Source organism: Misgurnus anguillicaudatus, chromosome 25 (genome assembly GCF_027580225.2).
Source record: "Misgurnus anguillicaudatus chromosome 25, ASM2758022v2, whole genome shotgun sequence".
Lineage (NCBI taxonomy): Eukaryota > Metazoa > Chordata > Actinopteri > Cypriniformes > Cobitidae > Misgurnus > Misgurnus anguillicaudatus.
The window spans coordinates 26,193,169-26,219,937 of NC_073361.2; the positions used below are offsets into that span (position 1 = coordinate 26,193,169).

Below are 26,769 nucleotides of genomic sequence, written 5' to 3' on the forward strand. Positions count from 1 at the left end.
TTTTGACGTCATACGCCTGTCAGTTCTTCCGGCGCTGCGTTAAATCGAACTAGGTAAAGTAAATATAGAAGATATTTGTGTTTTTTGTAACATTTCCCCTGAGACAAATAATCATTTATTTTGGGAGTGTCCCAAAACCCAAATATTTTGGAAAGAGCTCAGTACTTACTACAAAGAAAAGTTATGAAGCCTGTTAACTCTAAAGAAATTGATAGCCTATTATGCTAAAATTGTATTTGTTTGATGTTGATAGTAATATTCTGTTTATGCTTGATTTAATTATTATAATTGACCGTTATTATATTCATAAAGTCAAATGGAATGAAAAAATGCCACATTTTGAAGAATTTAAAGATGTTAAAATATATGTAGAGACAATATCCAAAATCAATAATTTGAAAAAAAAATTCATGTAAATTGCCTTTCTTTTTATTTTCTTCCTCCTTTGTTTTTTTTTTTTCATTTTACCCCTGACATGGTTATATTTACTCTTGTTTTTAAACAAAAAAAAATAGATTAGCGCCAATTCCAAATCCCGATAACACGTGACTGCAAAATTACAACCACTTAAAGGAATATATGACAGATGTAAAATTCATAATTAGCACTTTAGATTACATTTTAATACTTATGCTAGCACAGAACACAGAAAGTACGTCAGGTAACAACTAGAATGGTACAAATCGGAGCTCTCAGAAAACTTCCAATCTACACAAGCTCTAGGAGGACGTGAATGCGTTTTAAATAAGTCTTGTAAGTACGGTAATTACGACATGGCATAAATGCATCTTTATTATTAGAATTGTAAAACATTTCATTTTGAAGCTGGCGGGACAAACTACATTGGCAGGCCAAGTATAATTAAAGTAATTAACAAAAACCACTCGAGGCAATTTAGTGACATTTTCTTACCGTGTTTTAGCATAAATAGACATTTTGCTTTAATTCGCATTTTATTTTTGCATTGTATTTTAAACATTCAAAATGGTATGCAAAGCAAATATTTCATGAGACGGACTCATATGGATGCAAACATTAGCAAGCAATAGGATACTCATGTTTTATAAGCAATTGCATGTGGGTGACATTAATATACACATTTTTTTGAAGGGAGCAAAGCGACAGGTTTTTAGTAATAATAAGTTATTAAATAGTTCATGGTTCTCCTTGATCATCGTTTTAAAACTTCATATAATGAGTCTAAATGTTAAAATGTGCATCATTTAATGTACACGTACTTGGATCGTTTAAAAACATTACTCCATGCTGTTGCTTTAAACAATACCCAATTGATTTTGTGCTATTTAACAAAATAGATCCATCGTGTACACATTTTTACATTAGTTTATCCTTAAAATACTATAATACTGCTTCATAATTTCTATATAATATAGGGATATACAAACATTGCCTTACAAGAAAATACAATATGCAGTACATTCTCTTTACCTCTGTAGACAAAACACTAAAAATGTGGTTTACAAATCTCTCAAGACACCTCACCAAGGAGGAATCACAAATATAGATAAAACATTACAATCAAATAACATTTAGGCATCTTGGCTTATACAAGGTTTTCTGGATCAATAACAAAGTTACACAAGCAGCAGTAGCAAGTGTGTATGCAGTCACGATAAACAAACAAGAGTCTGAGCATTGAAAATCTTCTACATTGATGTCCATCCTGCATTATTTAATCATTGCTTGCGAACTCCCCCGCCTCCCAACGCAAAGCCATGGCACTTTTACGTCGTTCTCCTGAATAGGTCTCAGGGAACTAGAAAAAACATTTGAAACATTTTTAAAATGATATTCTTTTTATAAAAGGTTTATTTTTAACAATAAGGTACTTGAGGCTTGTGCTATATCATGGAATATTTCACTGCTGAAGGGCTTTGTTAGGCACGACAGAAAGAAGAGTCAATGCAACACCTTCAGACGTGACATATTCACGATACAGTACTGGCTTCGAGTACCTTATTTTTTTATTAATTGGTTTCCACACAATACAAATATTAAACTGATTGAAGAATCAGTAATGGGCGTTAGTGGCGGCTGATGACTTCTTTTTCGAGGGCGCTCGTGAAGTTCGTTACAACATGTATGTAGCCCGTCATTTGTGTGGTTCGTAATTTCAAAATATGTGTTCTGCGCGTCGAGAGATCTTATGTGCATTACTTGTCTCGTCAAAATAAGTTTATGATAAAAGAGACGCTCGCGTTTGCCAGATACTCGCATAATCTCATGCGTAATCAGAGTGTACCGTTAAGGGAGTGTCTTGCGTGTATTTTGTAAACGTGAGCGTTTCTTTTATCATAAACGGTTTTGATGCGTGTGCAGCAGGCACTTATTTTGACAAAACATGTGATGCACACGGTTCACATGACACAACAAACACATATTTTAAAGACACAAGCAACACACATGACACTCCGAACATTTATTTTGAATTTGCGCCCCTCGATTGAGCAGTCACGAGCCGCCACTGTTGCATTGGTTTCAGGTGATTATGACGACAAGAAATCGGTGCTTGGTATCGTTTGCAAAAAAATCAGAATCAAGGGCCGGAACTAAATGTTTTATAATTAGTACTTTAAAATACATTTTTATTATAGATTTTGATGTCATACTGTACAACTTCCAAAAGACCCAGACATTCGATCTTAAAATACGGAAATCAATAATACAATTTTAGATTTGTGATGAAAAAGTTTAGAAAATCATACTTTTCCTAGTGATGTATACTTTTTACATTGTTAGTGGTCAAATTAACTAAAACATTTAAAGTGGACTTACTCGATGATCACATGAAAGAACTGAACGATCCATTCTGCATGTTTTCATTGGGGATGAAGGGGATGACTTGCATTTAATTGGCACATCATCTGAAATGAATAACAATTAATTAATTGATCGTATATTTTTTGCCTTAAAATAAAAGTGGTTGCAAAGTTACAACTTCCCTAGATTTAAACACAGATAAAGTTGAAACACTGAAAACTGATGAAAATGATTAAAGTTATAAAATTGATTTTTTTGTATACCTGAATTACTAAACAGTGATCCATCCAAACGATTCGGAGACATCAGAAAATGGTCTTTCGAGTAAATGCTGGCTCTTTGACGTTTGAGTTCCTCTTCTCTCTGTTTGACCGCTTTAATCTCCTCATCCACAAGAGATATTGTGCTCCTGGAGCGCAGCTTAAAAAATGGGTTGTTGAGAAACATCTTCTCTTGGGTTTCCTCCGAAGCAGAATTTAAGTTAAACTCAGATGCGCTGCGAATTATTAGGTTCGATGTTTCCAGAATGATGACATTTGGGTTATCCTCTGATCTCCAGTCAGCAGATTTGGAGGACACCATCCTTCCGTGCCGTGGGCTCGGAGGTTCAGGTTCGAGGATGATGACGCTATTGGCAGCCAGATCCCGTTTTGGCGAGCCTTTGGTTGGTGAAGAGGTAATGATGAATGAAGGCGTGTTGTAACTGGGAGATTTCGGTATTCTTCCGTTGTCCTCCTGATGTTCGAACATCTTTCTTTTCTCATCGACTTCCTGGCATAGTATTCCAGGGTTTAAACTGACAGATCTGGCTCTCATCTGTACACAGTCACTGGAATAGGATTTCGACATTCCTCTGTCGCGCCTCAAGTTTTCTTCTCGTTCACCCGTCATGCGGATCTCGATCGGAGTATCTGGGTCATCGAACGGTGACCTGTAACTGGAGTCATCTAGCCCTGAATCTTCAGAGGAGGGACTAAACTGCGTATGTGCGTAGTCTTCTAAAAGCGTCAGACTTTCGAGGTCGCGCTTTGGCCTGTCAATATTGCGGACTGGCGTGTACATAAAATTGTGACAGGTCCCAGATCTAGGAGTTGGTGTGGTTGGATGGGGCGTCAGGTTTTTCGTTTGCTCTTCTATCTCTAACCACTGTTGACGGGCAACTTTAAAATCCACATGTTCGGTGCTGACATTCTCGCTCTTCATTTCTTGAATCACACAATAATCTTTAGGCATCTTTTTGCTGGAATCAGACTTGACAGAATCAAAGGAATTGCTTTTCTGAGTTGCCGAGGCTCGACCAAGCTCCTCGTCGTCTTCGGAAATCTTGGACAGTTCGTGGAACAGCGTGGTAGCGCTGTAAGATATCTCCTGTAGTTGCTGATTCGGCTCGGCTTCTGGTTGTTCTAGCACTTCTTCTGCAACAGGGATCTCTTGCTCTTCACATTCCTTCGAATCATCATTATCATCACCATTCCGAACTTCAGGTTTTTGAATAAAGAGTTCCTGTGCGCTCAGCTCAAGGCTGTCGATATAAGAATCGTCATCTTCCTTATTGATGGAAGATGAGAAGATGTTCCTCCATTTCTCCATTTCAGTTTCGCTCTCTGATGACGCTGCGGCTATTTCAACCCGAAGACATTCGTCCAGTTCTTCCGGGTCGTGGCAAGATTCCGTTGAGACATCTGATAGCACATCCTCTCGGATGTAGTGCTCCAGAATGGTTTCGTCTTGATCATCACATCCGAAATCATCCAAGATGGCTTCCTGTGCTTCTGTACCCAAAGGGTCTAACATATCTCCAACGTCAGTGTCTTCAAGTTGGGTCACAATGTTCTCTGCTGGTTCCTGCCTGGTTGAATCTTGCCTCCTATGCAAGACATCATTCTCGCACACACTCTCCGCACTCGAAGGAGTGTCGGAGATTGAAGAGGTAATTGACTCGTTGCGGTAAAGTTCTTCTCTGGTATCCTCTAACACAAGAGCCTCTGCAGGCTCGTCGGTCTCGTTCTCCACAGAAGGCAGACCCGATAAAATATCTGCCACTACTTTTGCACTAACAGACTCTAATACGTCGTCATTGTAGCAGACTTGGTCTTTGTTTTCTGTGTCCTTGCTCTCAGGTAACTCAGTCTCCAGGACTTCCATTTCACAATCGATTATGTTTGCTGTGCCGGAGTGTTCGTTTGTTTCCATGGTTACCGGTTCAGATAGGGACTTCAGTTCTGAATGTTCTGGATTCTGTAGATGACAATGACCAGTGCCACCGTCCTCCAATCTATTCACCTCTTCAACCTCAGTTATAGCTCCCTGCAAGAGAAGATAGAAAATGAAGAAGAAATTTAAACTGCAGTAATACAAATCTCATTTCCCAAACCACGGAATCAGCCAATTAGCACCCACTCAGCTTTAGTCTAGAGCTTATGTAATGTTAGATTTGTGTGAAAGTTTTTGTCTTCAAGTGTCGACAGGCACCAGTGGTGTTATAATTGCACAGCACCTCAAAAAAAGCATGTTAGTCATCAGTGTTAGTTTTATATGGCATTAAAATTCTTACCTTTTCATTTGACTCAGATTGCAACATCTGTTTAATACAAATTTGTATAAGAAGGTCAATGAAATATATACATATGCAGTACTTCATTCCCAGGGCCGCCTTAACCTAATGTTAGGCCCTGGGGCTGAGAGGTTTTTTAGGCCCCCCCTCCCCTCGATTTATAGAGTCTCAACTTAAAAAAGTGTAATATCTAGATAATCGACTACATCACAAAATGCATTCGTTTCTTTCGAGACATACAACAGTGAGTTTTCCCTCTTTGAGCCAGAAAACACCTTAATATTGTTATTAATAACATATCACTGAGCCCACTTGAGCATAAACACAAGACACTTTATTTAACAACCACACACAGCAACTTATGGTGATAATAAAACCAAAATGTGTTAAAGTATATATGTTTATAAGCTTTATGTTTATATAGTTTTTGGAATATACAAATTGCAGAAAATTGCCACTCACTAACTAAATGCTCACCAGTGTTTTAAAAATCTAATAAGTTAAAGTTAAAGTGAAAATGCACTAAAGATAACAAAAGATAAGTCTTTATAGACAGAGGAGGTCTTGTCGCTCGTTACTTGCACCTTAACCAGAGCGTCTTTTGTTACCAGTACGTCTGGGTGATTCTCACGAAACCATTGAAACACCACGGCACTAATGATTTTAGCTTTAAAATGTGTAATATAGTAACATTAAAAAGCATCAGAATTAACACAATACTGTGTTCTACCTTGCACAATGTGTGATTTCAACATAAGAATTTATAATTGGAAATTTTATCTCATTTTCTGCTGAAATTCTCATTACTGCAATGTGTCCGGCTGTGTTTGAACATGCGTTATGTTTTAATTTAATTAAAATAACACAAAAATATTAAGAAAAAAAAAATGGATGTTTTGCTAGACTACTTTAGATGACAGAAATAATATTTACTTAATATTCATGTATAATAATAATGAAGAAAAATTAGGAAAATGATGTGTCCATCCCTGATGTTCTCATCCTCCGCAACACTTTTTGAGAACAGTTTAAGCACACATACAGAGTTTTAATAAAGTTTCATTTTGAGTGACCAAGCACATGGACCAGTTACTTCAAGATGGCTACCAGGTAAGATCATTTTTTTACAGTTAATTTGAAATATTGTCTTGTCAGAACGCTTACACGACATTTTGATTATCATTACCGCAACAGATGCTTATTAAATGTTAATTTAATTAATAGAAGCATAATACTTTGATTTTAAATGTGCAGAATCTCCAAATTATGTTCTTTCAGGTTTGTCATGTCATTTTGAAAATATGTCAGTGTTGATGTTTTCTGACTGTTGCGGTAATGAGATTTTTTAGGACTAATTTTTTAAATTATGTTACAAAAAGTGTTAAATGATAAGTAAAAGTTTTTAAATTAATGTTCCCATTTACTCCAGACTTTGTTTTTCAATGTCTGGTGGGAAAAAAGTAAATTTAAGCAATTTTTACATTTTCATGCTTGACATTTTTAAAACCAAGTTTTCGTGAGAATCACCGTCTGCTTATTATGAAATTTTTAGAAATTACTCTTGCATATGTCTCTGGAGATCAAAAAACGCAGACTAAGATGGCTTGGCCATGTATTGAGGACGCCCAATGAAAAACCACCCAAAGTTGCCTTGAGATGGAAACTGCAAAGCTGCAAAGCTTGCACATCTTGGAGGCAAAATACATAGAAGTGCTATGACTGGTACAAATGTTAAAGGGATAGCTGACCCACAAGTGAATATTTTGATTGAAAAATATACACATGGTGCTTTGTTTTCTCTCGGCAGAACAAAAAATTGTGATCTGCATTGATGCTCATAAGTCTTATTTGAATGTTGTCATAATTGACATATGGGGCGGTTTCCCGGACAGGGATTAAACTAGTCCTAGACTACAACAAATGCAAGAGCTGTCCAGGCTGAAAACATCTTGCACTGACATATCTTAAAATACATCAATGTCCTTTGTTTTGCCTCAAAAAGCACACAAGTAATGTTTTAGTAAGGCATGTTTGTTAAAACTATATTTCCTAATTAAAAATTCCTGTCCGGGAAACCACTCCCTAATGTGTGACATCTACAGTAAGAATCAGTAATATCATTGTGTACATTTTTGTTTGCAGAAAGGATGTAACATTCAAATGCTTTAACTGTAATTCAATACTCTTAATGATAAGTGGTAAACAAACTTGGCTTGCTCCAATTTCAACCCCCCAACCCCAACAGAACTACACAGAGGACGAAAGAGAGCAGTGAAGGAGGATATGGGGAGGAGAAGGGACGTGTCAAAAGAATTGCATCTGGGCGAGGAGGCATGGAGAATGCCTTATGTACTGTATGCTCTCCATGATGATTGACAAGCCTGAAAAGATTAGGCTCCTTGGTCCCAAACCTACGTTTAAAACTTTATTAAATACAGTTAGTTATAATCTGTGTTAATAATAGTTATAACTGATTAGTTAGAATCTATGGTTTACTGTAAGAATATTGCATACTGTCATAAACTAGCGTAATTGTACTTCACATTAAATATACTGTATTTTAATATATTACAAAACTGCAGTGATTAGTTTTACTGTATAGAATTTTACAGTATGGCAAAAAACAAGTGATGTAAATCATTTTAAATATAAATATACCACGAGTTACAGTATTATACTGTATGCTGTTGACTATTGTAATTAGTTTTACAGTGTTTTTAATGTGGTATAAAATACAGAAGCTTGCTGGCTATTTGTTACCTGCAGTAAATTACTGCTTTTTTACAGGATTTTTTACAGTGTATTGCATAATTATTCACACAATTAAATAAAGGCTCTAAAAGGGTTCTTTACAGCAATGCTATACATAAACCAAAGGTTCTCCAAAGATTTTTAGTCAAAAATTTAAATTAACTTTTTTCTTTCATTTTTTAAAGTCTCAAGAAGCTTTTTCACAACAAAGAACCTTTTGTGCCCCAAAATAGTTCTGTTTAAAGGTACTTTATAGAACCATAAAGATAAGATCATTTTTTGGAAACTGTATTTTATTTATTTTTTAAAAAGGCACTCTCATGTCTTAAACCCATATGACTTTTTTCTGTGAAACACAATGTTACTGTTAGACTTTTTATTGTATTTATACTGTAACTTTGCTGTAACTGAGTTACTGTAACTGCCCCATTAAAGTACCATGACTGTAAATGTTTTTACAGTATGATGCCTTTACCGCAGTTCCATTATACAGTAATAACCTTACTGTAACTTAGTTAGAAAAAAATATTGCCTTGAAGGGGAATCAAACCCGGGTCGCCCATGTCGTAGGTCCGTAACACTACCACAGTGCTCAGAGGAGCGAAATCTTGGCGTCACTAGTGTTTTGAAGTCTTGAGGTCAAATAAGCATTTATCCATAATCCCTTTCTTGTTTCTATCTACAATTCTCAATAAATTATTTACACTGCTGAAAAGCAATTCACATTTTGAAATTTGCTTCACTGCCAAAAGCATAACAAATAAAATGTATTTCATTTCATGGATCCTTATTTTATTTTTCCATTTTATATGCTTTTATAACATTGTTTTATTCAACTACAATAGCACTACTACTGTTGTTTTACAGCCGTCTACCGCAAATTCAAAACATACAGTAAATCACTGTAAATTAAATGTTAATACCCATAATGCAATGCATATTACGGTAATGAACTGGAAAAGAAAATGATGGTATTTTACTGGGCATTTTGTGGTAAGTAACTGTAGAATTTACAGTTAAGTCTAACAGTGTGTTAGTCTGCTGACAGCTGATCAGTCCTGATTCACTGTTGTAGCCTATAGAAATATATATATATATATAAGAAAGAAATGCCAATATTCTTCAAATGTAAAATGTGCCTCCTGTTATTTTAGTATGAATTAAACCTTTAATGTCTTTACTGACAACCACTGACCACATTTTGTTGTTCATACTTCTGCAAACACTTTCACAGGAAATAAATTTTGTATGAATAAAAATAAAATCACACTGCATTTTATTTATTTATTTTGTTGTTGATGTGGCCACGCATAACATGTTTGATCATGGCAGTGCTGTTTGTTTACTGATGAATTTTTCTGATCTCATTCACGCCGGCTGCCAAGTGACAAGTGATGTGTGATCTCAATTTTTTTCTGACAAGAATTCAGCTGCTATCCGGATAAAAAAACGATTCCTTTATATATCAAAGCCACAAATATACACAGAAAATAACATGTAATGTGGGGATTGTACAGACAGCAGGGGTGGGCAAATGCCATCCTTAAATTTGCTTCGGCTTGAAACACTTGCTGTCAACCAGTTTGTATGTATTTCTTGATGTCTGTTTAGTATAATTACAACCACTGCATGAAATCCTCTACAATCATTCCAAACTCAACCAGCATGCTAATGCAATCCTTAAAAACAGTCTGAATTACCGTAAAACTTCAAATAATAGCCGAGTCCCAAATAGACGCCTGTCTCTTTTAGACGCCTGGTGTGACGACAGGTTTGGGTAAATAAACGCCTGTCTCAAATGAAGGCCTGGTCTGTTTTTTAGTTTCGGGTTGTATTTAATCTTCTAAAACCCGTCAGATAGTCTGTTTAAGACAGTTCTAAAGTTTTTTTTGCTTACCGGTAGATGTCACGTGACAGACGCAGTCGTTCCTTTACTCATCACTATGACAACACAACAAGCTTCGTCGCCAGGATTGAGGTGATGATGACAGTAGCGAAGTGGCAATCGGGAGACTCTGGACTTTTCCCGGTGGGCCGGTAGTGTTTTGAGGCCGCTGATAATAGACGGGCTTTCAGTCTTTTGTCGTGCATGCACTCCCGCCACACATTGTATTTCTCACGCGGAAACAATATTTATCATTTTTAATATGCTGCAGCGCCTAAAATGTATCTGGCCGCACTGCTCTCTCTCTCCATCAAGCCCGTCTTCCCTAGAGTTCTAGTCGAGCGAGCCAATACAAAAAAAGAGAGAAGAGGCTACACAATAGCCAATCAGAAAATAGCACTGTTGTATCTGGGTAAGATTTCACGCAACAACCAATAAAAAAACATATCATTGTTTGCTTTATTTATACTGCCAATAATTTAAGACTGTTGTTATTACAAGAACTAATTTGTCAAACACATTCAAATTAAAAATAAAACGTAACCTCCTGCTGTCATGCTGGAACAATGAAATTAAAAGCCTGTCTCTTATAGACGCCTGTCTCTTTTAGACGCCTGGTGTGATGATAGGTTTGGGAAAATAAAAGCCCGGGCTATTATTTGAAGTTTTACGGTACGTGAAATTACCATCCACTTCAGCCCCTGCCCGTTTCACCCCAATCAAGCAAGAGAAATCACACAATGCCTCATGAAAATGACAAGCCACAAGTGTGGACTGCCATAGCAACATAACCCAGCCCCCTTTTAGCTGTCACCTCGTCTGGTGAGAAACTTCAACATGCATGCACGCTCCCCATCTCAGCATTTGTGTCAAGACAATCTGTATTCTATAAATTATTCAGCGACAATAAGATTCACATTGAATGCAGCGTGTCCCAGTACCTACCGTGAGCTTTAGGATAAACAGCCAGAAGGAAATCATCTCCACCTCACCAGGACAGTCACATCTCAGAAAAATGCGAAAGAACTGGGCTCAGTATCACCTCAGTGGACGTGTGGATTGAAAGTAACTCTGATGTGAAAACTATTGGCAGAAATGTCACTGTGAATTGGGCAAATGTTGGCATGAGTGATCCCCTTAGGGGATATTGCTGTCGAATGCTCAAATCTGATTGGCCAGACCAGTGTTTTTAACAACTTCGGTTTTGGCAGACTGGTCAATAAGTGGCTTGTCAATAAAGTCACGTGTCAGAAAATTCTGGCTAGAGGGGATACAGCTACAGCCCAAATCCCATGAAAAGTTGGGTTTAGGGTTAGGATAAGGTTAAAAAACGGTGCTCATCCGGTGAGACTTCACAAGATTTTGGCCGTAGCTGTATTCCTTTTAGCCACAACCGTGTCAGACGTTCAGATGGTAAAATGGATTTTTTTCTTTACAGGAAGTGATGTCATTAGTAATGAGCCATCAGTAACACCCTAAACTCAATAGGTAAATCATTGTATTAGTAATGCAAAAGTCACACATACTGATGAATAAAATGTATATGTTGAATGCACTATACAGTTAATTGCTTTATATAAAAAACTCGCCAAATGCATAAATAAAAAAATTTAATCTTCACATCAGTAATAAATGTAACATTTAAAAGTTATAATGTTACTTGCACAGCATTGTAACTATAAGCACACTGTGTTCAGAAAGAAAATAAGCTGTGAATCTTGAGGGGGATTTACAAGCGGGTGTAGGGGTGGACAGAGCGTAGGTGGCCATTCATAGCTAAAGCAAGAACTGTTTGTGATGGGTATTGAGCCTTTAGACATTTCAGAACAAGAACAATGTTCCCAGGTAACAAAAACATCACTGTGTGGTAAAGACTCAAATGTCTGAACAATCTGAAAATTACAGTTTTTCTCAGTCGCTTTGGAGCATTTCTCAGATAAGAAATACAATTTTTAAAACATTTTGTTCAACCTCCACATCATCAAGTCAGTTGTACACAACATAAAAGCAAATTCCCATTGTTTTGAATTCATCAATCTGAATTCATCCACAGACACACATAAGTGTGTACACTTGGTACACTGAAAAAAAAACTTTTGGTTTGGTAAAAAAATATATTTAAATATATTGACAACATGGCTAAAAAGTTTGACTTTGTCTTCATGAACAATGACACGTGGACTGACTTTTAAAAATTACAAATTTAAAAGTAAAAATTTACTTTTGAGAGATGAAGTAAGGATTTTTAAAGAGCTTTTGTGTTTCCAGAGTGCGTATGTGAAGTTTTAGCTCAAAATACCCAATAGATAATTTTATATAGAATTTTGAAATTGCCACTTTGTAAGTCCAAGCAAAAATGTGCTGTTTTTGGGTGTGTCCTTTAAAATGCAAATGAGCTGATGAAATGCAAACACTGATGGCACAGCCCAGTCTCACGAAATTTCGTTATATAGTCACGTAATTTCTTTATTTTTGTGATATTAACACAAATTTCCGCGTTTTTCGTGATTGTATAATGAATTGCTCAAAATACCCAATAGATAATTTTATATAGCATTTTGAAATTGCCACTTTGTAAGTCCAAGCAAAAATGTGCTGTTTTTGGGTGTGTCCTTTAAAATGCAAATGAGCTGATGAAATGCAAACACTGATGGCACAGCCCAGTCTCACGAAATTTCGTTAAATAGTCACGTAATTTCTTTATTCTTTTTTTGTGATATCACAAATTACTGCGTTTTTTCGTGATTGTATAATGAATTCCTGTTTTCGTGTGATTATCACATATTGGTTAATCAACTGTTTTGTCTTATTTTTTACCATTGTCGCTTCGGTTTAGGGTTAGATTTACATAAAATGACATCCCTACCCAAACCCAACTCTAACCCTAACGCCAGGCGACATATAAAAAAATAAATCAGAAAAAATAGTATAAACCGAAACATAAAGTAACATTCTAATGCAAGCATCAAATCTAACCCTAAACCGAAGCGACAATGGTTTAAAAATAGGAAAAAGCAGTTGAGTAACCAATATGTGATAATCACACGAAAACACGAATTCGGTATACGATCACGAAAAAACGTGGAAATTCGTGATAATATCACGAAAAAATAATCAAAAAGTTACGTGAATATATCACGAAACCTCGTGAGACTGGGTAGGACAGCAATGATAGTGGTTTGTTGATAGTGGTTTCTCTCTGCACTAAATGGCAGTGCTGTGGTTGGATAGTGCAGAATAAGGGGCGGTATTATTGTAATTTGCCTTGCTACCTACCTCACAAAACAGGCGAAATCTGAACGACGTAATTTTTCACATGCCTGCAGAGAATGAGTTACCAAAACAAAGATACTGGGTTGTTCTTTTTCACATTTTCTAGGTTGACAGAAGCACTTGGGACCCAATTATAGCACTTAAACATGGAAGAAGTCAGATTTTCACACTGACCCCTTAAACAATTTACAGGCTTTTGCACGAGATCCATGATGTTGTGCTGTTTGTATGAATTGTTCTGAGAAATGCATGCATTATTTCGCAAATTTTAAGAATGATTCAAGAAATGCTCCAAAGCGACTGAGAAAAACTGTAATAAATAAGACTGATCATAGGTCTACTTTATATACAGTTACTTAAATACACAAGCTACTAAAAGCATAAATTGTGACCTTGCCTGGGTGATTCTCACGAAACCATTGAAACACCACGGCACTAATGATTTTAGCTGTAAAATGTGTAATATAGTAACATTAAAAAGCATCAGAATTAACACAATACTGTGTTCTACCTTGCACAATGTGTGATTTCAACATAAGAATTTATAATTGTAAATTTTATCTCATTTTCTGCTGAAATTCTCATTACCGCAATGTGTCCGGCTGTGTTTGAACATGTGTTATGTTGTAATTTAATCAAATTAACACAAAAATATTAAGAAAAAAAATAAATGGATGTTTTGCTAGACTACTTTAGATGACAGAAAAAATATTTACTGAATATTCATGTATAATAATAATGAAGAAAAATTAGGAAAATGATGTGTCCATGCCTGATGTTCTCATCTTCCGCAACACTTTTTGAGAACAGTTTAAGCACACATACAGAATTTTAATAAAGTTTGATTTTGAGTGACCAAGCACATGGACCAGTTACTTCAAGATGGCTACCATGTAAGATAATTTTTTTTACAGTTAATTTGAAATATTGTCTTGTCAGAATGCTTACACGACATTTTGATTATCATTACCGCAACAGATGCTTATTAAATGTTAATTTAATTAATAGAAGCATAATACGTTGATTTTAAATGCATGTGCAGAATCTCCAAATTATGTTCTTTCAGGTTTGTCATGTCATTTTGAAAATATGTCAGTGTTGATGTTTTCTGACTGTTGCGGTAATGAGATTTTTAAGGACTCATTTTTTAAATTATGTTACAAAGAGTGTTAAACGATAACTAAAAGTTTTTAAAGTAATGTTCCCATTTACTCCAGACTTTGTTTTTCAATGTCTGGTGGGAAAAAAAGTAAATTTAAGCAATTTTTACATTTTCATGCTTGACATTTTTAAAACCAAGTTTTCGTGAGAATCACCCGCCTGTAAAAACGCAACTAAAGTCATTTTTTTGTGATTTACATGAAATCATACTAAGTAAAGAACATTCTTTAAAAATATTGTAATATCTTTAATATTGACTGAGTAAGGTCAGGTCAAAGACTAAAATCAATGTGAAATCAAATTTTTATGCTCATAATCACATTTATCTTCTAATACAAATGATCTAAAAACGAAACTTGTATGAGTTTTTTTTTTGATAAACACAAAAAAAGGATTTTGTTGGTAAGCTGACTACCATAGTAGGAAAAGAAATCTTATATAAGTATTGTGATAAATGATGAAGAAGATATTTTGATAAATGATGGTAAGCACACACGGTACCCATTCAATTTCATCTTTTTTGTTTTTTCTACTATGGAAGTCAATGATTACAATCAGCTGTGTGCTTACCATCATCTATCAAAATATCTTCTTTAGTGTTCATCAGAAAAAAAATTCATACAGATTTAGAACAACATGATGACACAATTACTATCTCTTTAAGTTCATAATAACATTTGCCCAACTGCTTAGGCTTAGCGATAGCAATGCCAAGGTCTTTGTTTTAATTCTCAGTAAACACACATAATGTACACCAATGCATACCTCGAAAGCACTCCAAGTTCCTAAAAGCATCTGCCAAGTGCAAAAATGTAAATGACATAATTGCACATAGACCTTCTGTGTGACAAAAAGCCAGCACATTAACGGCTCTGCCCTTCACTGCATTAGCGGCAGTGTAAAGTGGAGCAAAGGACATTCTCACCGGTAATCAGATTCATCCACAGTCTCACGTTTACCCCAGGCGTCTAACATACACGCCTCGGCTCACCCACGCCAGCACTTCTAATTCACTTTAACCCACACACATACTTACACACCCACATTCACCTCAGCGCGGCTGGGATATTCACTGTCAACATCTCAGATCTCAAATCTTATGCGCTTGAGGTTTCTACAAGCAGTCTGGGATTAATTAAACTTCAGCAGGTCTCGGGCTGACTGCTTCGCAGTTTGATCCACAGAGACACCAACATCTCACACCTTTGACTCATACGGTATTATAAAAGAAGATATAAAAGAATACAAAACCCATAATGAGTTTATTGAATGAATGAGACGCTATAGATGTTACAAAAGCCAACTCTGAAATTTATACTTTCTATTAGTTTAATGATGTAACGGTATGAAATTTTAGAAGAAAAATGTGCCTTTCTAAGCAGGGATGAAAGAAAAGATCTACTCCTAACAGGACGGCAACATACACAATCAAAGCAGAATTTTTTTTAAAATAACAATAAATGTGCAGAAAGATACAAAGCTTTTCATCTGCGCAAATACACACATGTACAAAAAGTCACTTTAGACCACACCAGCGCATTACACCATCACTATATACACATATATAAAACAAGCCAACATAAACTACGTCTAAATACAAAACAGGTTCATTTAGCAGCTAAAGTTGCACGTAATGATTTACTGTAATTCTCTCTGGTCATTTCTATAATGGTCCTACCTTGTGTTATGACAGGAGCGGAGCGAGGAGAGAAGGTGCGTGCTCAGTGAATCTCTGCTTCTGCTGTAACCACAGAGACTGGCACTTACTCTCAATGTGCCAGAAACAACCAATAGCTGAGCAGCCTTTGCCGTTCTGACACACGCACATCGTCTCACAAGAAATTTCTTTAAAAGCTTTCTGTCAATCCGGCAGATTTTCAAGGATTTTTCAGGTAATCAGTTTTTACACAATCTGTACTGAGTATTGTACTGTCTCTCTGAAACTTGTATCAAAAGCAAAGTTTGACATTTTAAAGTGTAATAAATAATATTTCAACTTTACTGTCTCTTGTCAGACAAATTATGATTTGTGTTCATGCCAACATATGTATAATATACAGCAAATATTATTTTCATATTCAACATCACTCTTAAAAATCAAGGTTCTTCACGATGCCATAGAAGAATCATTTTTGGATTGATATCCATATATATTGTATATAACAGATATTACAGGGCCCCAAAACCGAAATTGAGATTTATACATCATCTTACAGCTGAAAAAATAAGCTTTAATTTTATGTAGTCTATATGGTTTCTTAGGATAGGGCAATATTTGAATTTAAATATTGAGAACATCGCCTTGAAAGTTGTCCATGAAGTCCTTAGCAACACATATTACTAAATGTACAAACCATCTTCATGGAAAATTATCTTTACATAATCTAATGATTTTGGTATAAAAAATAGATAATTTTGACCCATACAATGTATTGTTGGCTATTGCTACAAATTTAGAGTTTGGAAAAAAATCCATTTTGACTAATTTAGGTAAAAATGTGCTTTCTATGCCAAGAAAGTGACAAGATGAAAACTTTCACATAGCATCTTTAGGTTATAATAATAACACGAAAAATGAAAAACATAATTTGATTTTCAAAGATTTATTATAAAAACTTATTATTTTTTCCGCAAAATTCAATAAATCCATGACTTTTTTTTCAAAATGCTATAAATCTATTAAATCACTATATAAATGTTCATTCATCTTTGCCATTTTATATTTATTTAGTTGTATACATTGATTAAAAAAAATAAACATTAATGGCATTAATCAAAACACTTACTTTGACATTAGGAACACTGTCATTGCTGCTGTTATACTAGGGACATCGTCACTGAACTTTTTTGACAGCAATTTTCGTTAACTTTGAGTGAAATAATGGAAAGTTTTTCATAAGATCCTCTGGGGTCAATGTGTTAGCATGACAGAAGCTTGATGCTGTCGGAGAACAAGCAACAGCCGGCATTTTTCCTTCGCCCGAGTGCCTCTTATGTACATTTTTAGATTTTGATGGCTTACGTTTCTTCCCCGCCACAGAAAACCACCACAGGTTTATCAATGCCATCAAAAGTATTATTTCGTTTTTGTTTGTTTGTTGATCCCGAAGTACAAAATAGATGAGGAAAACTAGGATTCCGTGTGTATTCAAAGCGCCGCCATTGTTATTTACAATGCATGCAATAGTGAGCTGTGATTTGTTGAGCGGATTTATTGCATTCTGCAGAAAATGAAGACCGACGTTTATTGCTTTTTTATAAAAAAGGGAGAAAAGATGACAGAATCAAACGACGGGTATCGAATTTTGCGTAAAATGAAGAATTTACTTTTTAATACTGACCTGATATAATACAAATTTTTTTAAATGCCGTTTATCGAGTTTTGGAACCAAACTCTTCAAATATACCAGTGCGATTTATAACTGGTTTTATGGTCCAGGGTCACAAATGTGATGCTATAAAGACAGCAAATTGTTTACAAATTGCCTAGACAGTGAACTTTTACTATTTTTGCCTCATCTTTTATCTCTTGAAATTTGGGAAAGCCACTTTTGGGGGACCCATGACATAAGGAACCTTTAACATCCAAAGAAACTTTCAATTTCATAAAAAATTCTTGTAGTGAAAAAAAGATGTTTTAAATGATAAAAACGTATGAATGAATAGTTTTTTCTAAGAACCTTTGACTGAATGGTTCTTTGAGGAATCAAAAATGTTTCTTCTATGGCATTGCTGCCTCTGAACACTAAAAACTTTTGTGATAAAAACAACACAATCTGTACTTAACTATACACATCTCTGTGTATTTCATGATCCTTTTAACTCAACTTGTGTTGTCCATTTTAAACACAATGTAACACAAAATGTGTTAAAATGATACATAATGTGTAAAAATAGTATAACACAAAATGTGTTATTCAATAACAAACTATTTTTAAGAGTAAACCTTTTAGGCACTTTTTTTAAATAAGAAAAAAACAAACTTAATTCTTACTGCATTTGGAATTTGTTTCCTGTCTTAAACCTTGATAAAATAATGTTGAAACCAAGAAAAAAAACTATTCATCAAAACTATAAACTAGAGTAAAAACTAAAAATATATTCTCCTATACAATTTTGCTTCTTAAGTAAATTTGTCATACGAAAGATGTTTAGATACACTTTCAGGAAATAAACTTTACTGTACCTTTACTGTAGGGGTGATACCCTTAAAGGATTAGTCCATTTTAAAAAAAATCCATGATTATTCACTCACCACCATGTCATCCAAAATGCCGATGTCTCTCCTTGCTCAGCCGAGAAGAAACCACGTTTCCGAGGAAAACATTCCAGGATTTTTCTCATTTTAATGGACTTTAATGGACCCCAACACTCAACAGCCCCAATGCAGTTTAAAATTGCCGTTGCAAAGAACTCTAAATGATCCCAAACGAGGCACAAGGGTCCCATCCAGAGAAACGACCGTCACTTTTGGCAAGAAAAAATAATGCACCCTCAAACCAGAACTTATCCTCCTCCCCCCGGCTCTGTGACGTGCTAGTGTGACCTCACATAATTGGGTAATGACATTGAAAGGTCACGCGTTATATATATATAACACACATTTGCGGACCATTTTAAACAATAAACTGACACAAAGGTCCTCTTTGTCCACACTTGTAAACACTGGGGCGTAGTTTCGCATACATCATCCGTGACCTCTTGACATGATAACGTATTACGTGAGGTCGCGCTGGCGCGCCACAGGACCGGAGAAAGACGAGAAGTTGTGGTTTAAAAGTGCAATCTTTTTTCTTACCAAAAATGACAATCATTTATAAGACCCCTACGCCTCGTCTAGAATCGTCTAGAGTCCCCCGAAACTGCAATCCAAAACTGCATCAAAACTGCTACGTATTGGGGCCCACCAAAGTCCATCAAAATGAGAAAAATCCCGGAATGCCCTCCTCAAAAAACATAAATTCCTCTCGACTAAACAAAGAAAGACATCAACACCCTGGATGACATGGTGGTGAGCAAACTGTCTAGATTTTTTAAAGAAAATGCAAATCTTTTAAGTTTTATATACAAAACATAATATAATGTTGTACCTTTTTTGGTACATTTCTGACCTATTTTGTACCTCAAAGGTACAGTTAAATGTTTTGTATTTAACTGGTACACAATAGGTTGCTATGGTATAATATTGTACCCAAAAAGGTGCAACATTTTAATGTGTTGTATACCCATAAAAGTACAAAAAGGAACTGCAAACCAAGAGTTAAAAAAAAGAAAAAAACATAATAAAACAAAATTACAAAAATTAATAAAAAATGCTGAAAATCATTATGTACAACATGAACAAATCCTGCATTGCTATTAAAATATGAATAATGTCAAGCAGTTTTTTTCAGTCTCTCCTTTTTATAATCCTAATGCAACACATGATGCCGACACGTGAATCTTGCTGTGTGAAGGTTACATGTACTTTCCTATCCGAGACTCTTTCATTGGCATTGCTGTGGAAAGGACAATAACAGTTTTCAGTACTTCAATCAGCAGATTTCTCTGCAGTGTGTTGCCTACAGAGGGGAGGATGCGATTTCAGTAAACACATTTAGCATGCACCAACTCTAAATCGAGCACTGAAACAAAAGCATGCAAACTTTGGAGGATTTTTGTGTTAATTTCGCTGCTTATATAACGCAAGCCAGGGGTTATTACATAACATTCTCTTTAGAAAACGTTATGTAAGCCCTCTCGAGCAGTCGCAGCGTCTTAAAAGCAAGCAAGGACAAAGTGATAAATTACGGCTGATGGATGGGAGCGACACATTTCTCCGGTGAAGAAGAAAACTACAAAACATCTCTGAATCACACGTTAGCTGTCAGACGCAGATGTATTTAAAATGAAATACAATGAGGAGCTTTGTGTAAAGCATACTGAAAAATGTTGCATAAGATGTGTCAAACATGTGTTTTAACATTGAAACCTGTTGATATATTGCTATTAAAATGTAATGTAGGAAAAAAAAGAGAGGGGAAAACAGCAAGTTAAAAACTCAAAGTGGATATTTATTGTATTTTTAAGCTGTTAAATATACTCATATACAATATTCATGCATGGCATGCAGTTGAACAATTCTGGGTTAATGTTTAGTATTATTATTGTTTACAAATGCTTCAAACGTCGTGTAGGTTTGTGAGATATTCTGGACCACTAGGTGGGAGTAAAGAAGCAGAAATCTTCTGTCAGACTGAGTCTTCTTAGTAGAAAGTTAGTATGAATTTAGTTACAAAAATGCTGTCTCATCCTCGAATTATACCTGTGGCAACTGGACTTTCCAATTCATTTCCAAAATCCCGTCCTCCAAAGTTGTAGGTTCTGATGCCACCCGGTCTGATCTCAGAGCGGTACATATTATTGGGCTTAAAGATTTTGCTGTGGTAACCCTGTGGGTGGTAAGACAAATGGGCGTCCTCTGCATCCGAATCTTTACCACGCACACAATCTTCTTCATCATCACCAATAACTACAAGTTCGGCCTGGATTCCTTCATCTTCCTCATCGGATTCTGCATTTTGATATCCCATGAAGATCATAGTAACAGGCTCACCACACTCCACTTCAGGAGGGAGACAACTCACAAAGTTGAGACTCGAGTCATCATCCCTTGCATTGATAGGTGAACACCTTGCCAATCCCAGCCCGGAGTCTCCCGTCGGAGTTACTGGGGACTCCTCCTCCTCGTAGTCCGGTATGTAAGTTGATGTCGGGCTGATGCTTCTATATTCACCATCAAAACAGTCAGCAATGGAACTAATATTGGTTTTGAATTCTGGTGATTGGTTGCCAGTTTCTTCACTGGTGGAGTTCAAAGCTTGAAAAGGACTCTGTGTCTTGGTGGATGTATGAAGGCCACAAAAGCTTACATAACCTCTTTCGATTATCTGTGGTGTTGTAGGTCGACTAAAAGGGATTGAAAACACGGGTTCGTGGTACTCCACATCTGCTGGGGTTTTCTTCTCTGAGGCTTTCATCAAAAGTTCCTCCACCTCGAGAGAGCTCATCGAGAGGTTCACTTTATTTTGGGAGTCACGTCCATCTTGCGGCATGGCATAGATGGATTTCCGGCCGTCTTCGTAGACTTTGATACCCCGTTGGTGGAGGTCCTGAGGTGCGACGGTTGCTGTGGAAAGGATGTGACTTTCGCCGGTGCGGAGATCTTTCTCCACACTGATCTTCATAGTATAAGTAGCTGAAAGAGAAAATAGAGCATTAAACACAAGCCAAGGGAAAGAAACGTTGAGTGAAAGAGTGGAGGCGGGGACTAATTTACATATTCATATCCAGTGTTGGGGAAAGTTACTTTTAAAAGTAATGCATTACAATATTAAAGTGACTCCCCAAAAAGTAACTATTTGCGTTACTTAGTTACTTTTCATGGAAAGTAATGCTTACGTTACTTTTAAGTTACTTTTGCGTTACTTTTTTACTTGGCTGAGGCTTGATCTCTTTCAGGCCTTGCAGGTGTTTTTTGATCGCAAAAATGTCAAGCTCTGGCCTGCCATCTCCGTTTCCGACTCAAACTGTTCCCGCTCAGGCACAAAGAGTGCGTAATTCTATGTTAATATGTTCGGTTTAATTCAGTAAGTTATTTTATTTTTAAATTGAACGAATTAAACTGAAAAGTAACTCGGATTACTTTTTTTAAAAAGTAACTCAAATATTAATGTGTACATTTATAACGTAATGCGTTACTTTACTTGTTACTTCACTAATGCACGTTACTTGTAATGTGTTACCCCCAACACTGTTTATGTCTATGGTAAGATCTGTGCCAATGAGTAGAAGCAGCGACTAGTTTGCATATTCATATTTATGGTCCGAGCTGTGCGATTGAGTAGAGGCGGGAAACATTTGCATATTCATGGATCCACGTATACTAAATAAGGCAAGGGTTTAGAGTTGCATCCAAGCTGTTTTAAAGCATGAAAAAATTACTGTCACAGAAAAAAACTTTTACTTATACTATTATGATACTTAGAGATGATTTTTAAGTGGTACAATTATTGACTACAGGGGGACTTTAAAGTAAATTTTCCCCACCGGACATCACTTTTGGCACAGTTTCTGTTCATTTGAAAGCTGGTGATGTTTTAATTATAATTTTTTTCCGTAAGTGCATTTCACGCTCATAATTGCAGTTATTTGCGTGATTTATTTATTATATATAAAATAGCATTTATCTGCCGTACTGCTGTAATTAGATGACTGGACAGTTTGCTGATACAGTAGCTGTTTGCAGACATCCTGACAGCATTTCAGCATATTTATGCTACTTCATACAGTACGTCGAGTGATAATTATAAGTCAGCGAATAATTGGTTGTGTAAACAGTGGAGATTTGTGTCATACCCTGTTTCTCCTGTTCGCCATCAGCTTCAAATTTTGTCGGCGTAAAATATCTCCTCTTGATTGTGGGAGTGTAGGATTTTGGGACATCAGGGATTGGAGTATAGACGTATTGGACTGGCTCTGTAAAAAAATTAGGAGATCTTATTGTATTAGGAAAGGGTCACATGATGTACACATGGCAATTTATATATTAAAAAAAAACATGCAACCAAAAACAACAATTAATATTTACCTGAATGTGTATTTGCATGTACTTCCTATGTGGAAATACAGTGGGTTGCATTGCATGGTACCAACACCGGATTTGTCGAAGAAACAAGAAGGTATAAAACAAAGCCATACAATTTTCAGATCCACCCCACAGTACCAATAACAAAATTTTATCAGGATATCAGATTACCAATGATGACAATTGTTCATGATGTAAAAGCTGATCCAGTTAAAAGGCATCCATTACAGCCCCCAATTCTGTAATAAATGATAAGAAGTCTCCAAGCCTGCTAAAGTCAATACACAAGCAATACCTTTATGATGTCTTCTGTGGTTTTTTCCACCTCCTTCAATTGCTTTAAGATAATCTCTTCCTTGGCGGATATCTCCAGTTCCTGTGTCTCCAAATCTCCAATCTCCACCTCTATTCTGCAAGGACATAGACAAATGATTACACACTTTTCAGACTATTGGACTTTATAATGTTATTAAAACTTTCAAGGACTTTCCAGGTCCAATACCTTCAAATTTAAGGACTAAATCTGGGGACACCAATGGTGAGGGTTAACAACAAAGGGGCGTCTGAGGCAGGAAGTATATCGCTATCTGAAATATTGCCAAAGACGACGTTACATGGACACAGGAAGTATGGCAAGGGAGAAGCAGCGTCTCGTTCCCTTTTCAGGGAACAACAGTTACATACGTAACCCTAGACATTTTCATGTGTCAAACACAACTATGCAAAAAAGCATTTTGGTATGAATCAACATTCTCATATAGAAGATATAAGAATTTAAAGCGAACAGTTTAGCATGTGTGCTTAAAAAGTCTAGAATTTTTATGATATTATCTAGTGATGCACCGATGTATCGGCCGGCGATATTTATCGGCCGATTTTTGATGAATTTGAAACCATCGGCATATCAATAACCAAAGGCCGATACCAATTGTTTATTAATTAACTGCATAAAGAAATCCATTATATGTAAAAAATGAGTTAATGTTGTTAATAAAATAAATGCTGAATAGCAAAAACCACATTTGAAGGTTGTCATGCTGTCTTATTATATTTGTTTTAGCTTAATTTGTGCCTCTCTTATTTGGTCAGTTGAATGTTAATTAGATCCCATCCATGTTCAGTAAAAATAATCTGATGCAGAAATAAACTAGCTAATAGACCAACTGTGTAGTATTGTATACAAGTGTTTAATACCGGTATCGGCCAGAAGTTGTCTGTTTAAATCGGTATCAGTCCAAAAAAAAAAAATCGGTGCATCCCTAATATTATCCTACACTACACAGGGAATAATATGGATTTTTTTCCAGAAAGCTTCTTGCATAAAATAGATTCAAGCACTTTCAATGACCTGTATCTATGTATGCATATTTTCAAAACTTCCCAGGAACTTGAATTATTTCCCCCAGATTCACAGACTTGTGGGAACCGTGCATATAAGAAAATTATGAACTTGAAAAATCCTTTTCTAATGGCACCTTTATTGTTTAATCGTTGTCAATCTCTCTGACATGTATAGAAATCTGACGATAAAGGCAAACAGGGAATTTTTGGAGAAACACTGTCTATCTGGAGGTCATGACTCTCATCTTGACATACAGGACATTAATAGGAGATGCTGATTCACATCAGTTCTGTAATTTGGTAGGATTTTGTGTGATTGCTTTTCCACCCAGTTTAAACTGTGTCTATTTACCAAGTACGAGCTCTTTGGCTCTTTTAAGGCCTTTCCACCCCAATAATCTTGGAAAAGAAAACTTCAATTCCAACTAAATAAAGCTCCAAATTGAGAGATCAGACAGTAAGTGTCTCTCAGAAACTGCAGCGTAAACTCTCATTACATTTTACTCAGGTGTTTTGTTTTTTATTTGTGTGGTAGGACCTGTGGAAATAGTAAGCGTTTCCAGACTGAGTTTGTTGTAAATAGACAGTTATGTAATCTTGTATGTCGCCTGCAATGCAAAGCACATCGTAGATGCTAAACAAGTACATGACAAACAGTAAACAGGAAGTGACACGTACCGGTCAATATTGCTCTGTAGAAGTTCAGCCTGGTGCTGGATGTCCTCAGTTTGAGCTTTCGCAGATTCTTGTTCCTCTTCGCTAAGGGTATTTAATCCATCCATTAGCCATTGTTCTCGCAGGGTTTTCTTCTGTTTGTGCAAACAGTAATACAGTATCTTATATTAAGACAACTTTAATTTCCATTCATGCTATTAATAACAATAATCAACTCTATTATGAGATTTGGAGCATCAAAGTTTGATTTCAATCATTGACATGATGTCTCGGTCAATAATAAAGATGAATAGGATGTAGGATTTTTTTAGAAAACCATGTATGTATACTGTATGTATAATGTCGAGACCATCCATATACTGGTGTACCATTGAAGGTTAACAAAATTGTATTTAAATAGATAAATGCATTTAAAATTGCCTCTGACTACCAGAAGTCAGTAGCAAATCACAGTTTTCCAGGTTTGGATGAAACACACATGTGACCATGTATCACAAACCAGTCATAAGGGTATTTTTTTTAAATTGACATGTATACATCATCTGAAAGTTGAATAAATAAGTGTTCTATTGATGTATGATTTGTTAGGACAGGACAATATTTGACCGAGATACAATTTGAATATCTGGAATCTGAGGGTGCAAAAAAACTAAAAAACTAAACAACCACTAACAAAAATAAATTTTTATATATTTACGGTTGGACATTTACAAAATATCTTCATGAAACATTACTTAATATCCTTATGATTTATATAGTAGGCGAAAAGCAGTAGGCGAGGCAAGAGTAGTATGTCAGAATTCATAGTACTCCAAAAACAGTTGGCGAAAAATACCCGGATGACCTACTACTTCCGGCAAGATTCCGAAATGTTTATTCGATTAGAGCTGTCGCCATTGGTCGATACAATGGACTGCGTCAACACTGATAATTAGGCTACATCAATTTTTATTATAGATTTTTATTATTTACCTTTTAAATTTTGTTCTGAGGCTAAAATAATAACCGTTTCCTCCACACCACTAGTAGGCGCGCGAATCTTATGTATATCGCTGTCTCCACCAGTCCGCCATTTTCAAAGATGATGGATGAAGCGGGGTCAAGTGCAATGTCAAACAAGTTAGTTTGCAAAAGTTTTCAAAGGCCAAAGGGGTCTAAAGTGTGGGAGTACTTCAGATTAGCTGGTTTGTAAACTCTGTAAGGTTTCGTTAATATATCACAGCAGTTTCAGCTCGATGCACGAAAATCTGAAGAAAAAACATACAGGTGCTATTAAGGATGATGAGCCGCTGGAAAAGGCAAAGCTACCGCACGTTTTTTCATGTAATGAAACATTTCAGACGAAGCCATCGTATTGTTTGCTATTGCTACAAATCGGGTGTGCCTCATAAGTCTTGAAAAGTGAAGCCTCTGGCTCTTTAATCGCCCCCTGGTGGCTGGCTGCAGTACAACTCATAAACCCCGCCCTCTCCATTCAAACGAATGGGACTCTGCTCTAAATAAAAAAAATATTTACACTTCCAATAAAAGTTTCTGAAAGACGGTTTTGGTCCTTTCAGGTAGTTGTTATCACGCTGATATATATTCAAGTGTTAATTTTTGTAATTTAATGCTATAGAAACGAGGTGTTTTGATTGGCGTGGTTGAATTTGGCGCACAAGCGTTTGGGCGGAAGTTTGATACCGCGGCTCCGCCTCTGGCTCCACGGATGATTCCTTCTGC

General features: G+C 36.0%; 1 protein-coding gene across 6 annotated transcripts in view; it reads right to left on the reverse strand.

Annotated features, from left to right (window-relative positions):
- Positions 1-765: 765 nt before the first annotated feature.
- Positions 766-26,769, reverse strand: part of palmdb (palmdelphin b) — a 43,052-nt gene continuing 17,048 nt past the window's right edge. For 4 of the 6 annotated variants that reach the window (XM_055183018.2, XM_055183016.2, XM_055183017.2 and 1 more), the window contains 5 exons: positions 25,051-25,181; positions 23,327-23,441; positions 3,045-5,088; positions 2,797-2,885; positions 766-1,777 (listed from right to left, as the gene is read on the reverse strand). In XM_055183018.2, the coding sequence (XP_055038993.2) occupies positions 1,694-1,777; positions 2,797-2,885; positions 3,045-5,088; positions 23,327-23,441; positions 25,051-25,181 (2,463 nt within the window). In that variant the 3' untranslated portion in view covers positions 766-1,693. Of the gene's footprint in view, positions 1,778-2,796; positions 2,886-3,044; positions 5,089-10,916; positions 12,047-16,083; positions 18,639-23,326; positions 23,442-25,050; positions 25,182-26,769 lie in introns of those variants that run through there. The other 2 variants (XM_055183020.2, XM_055183019.2) reach the window with 2 other exon arrangements.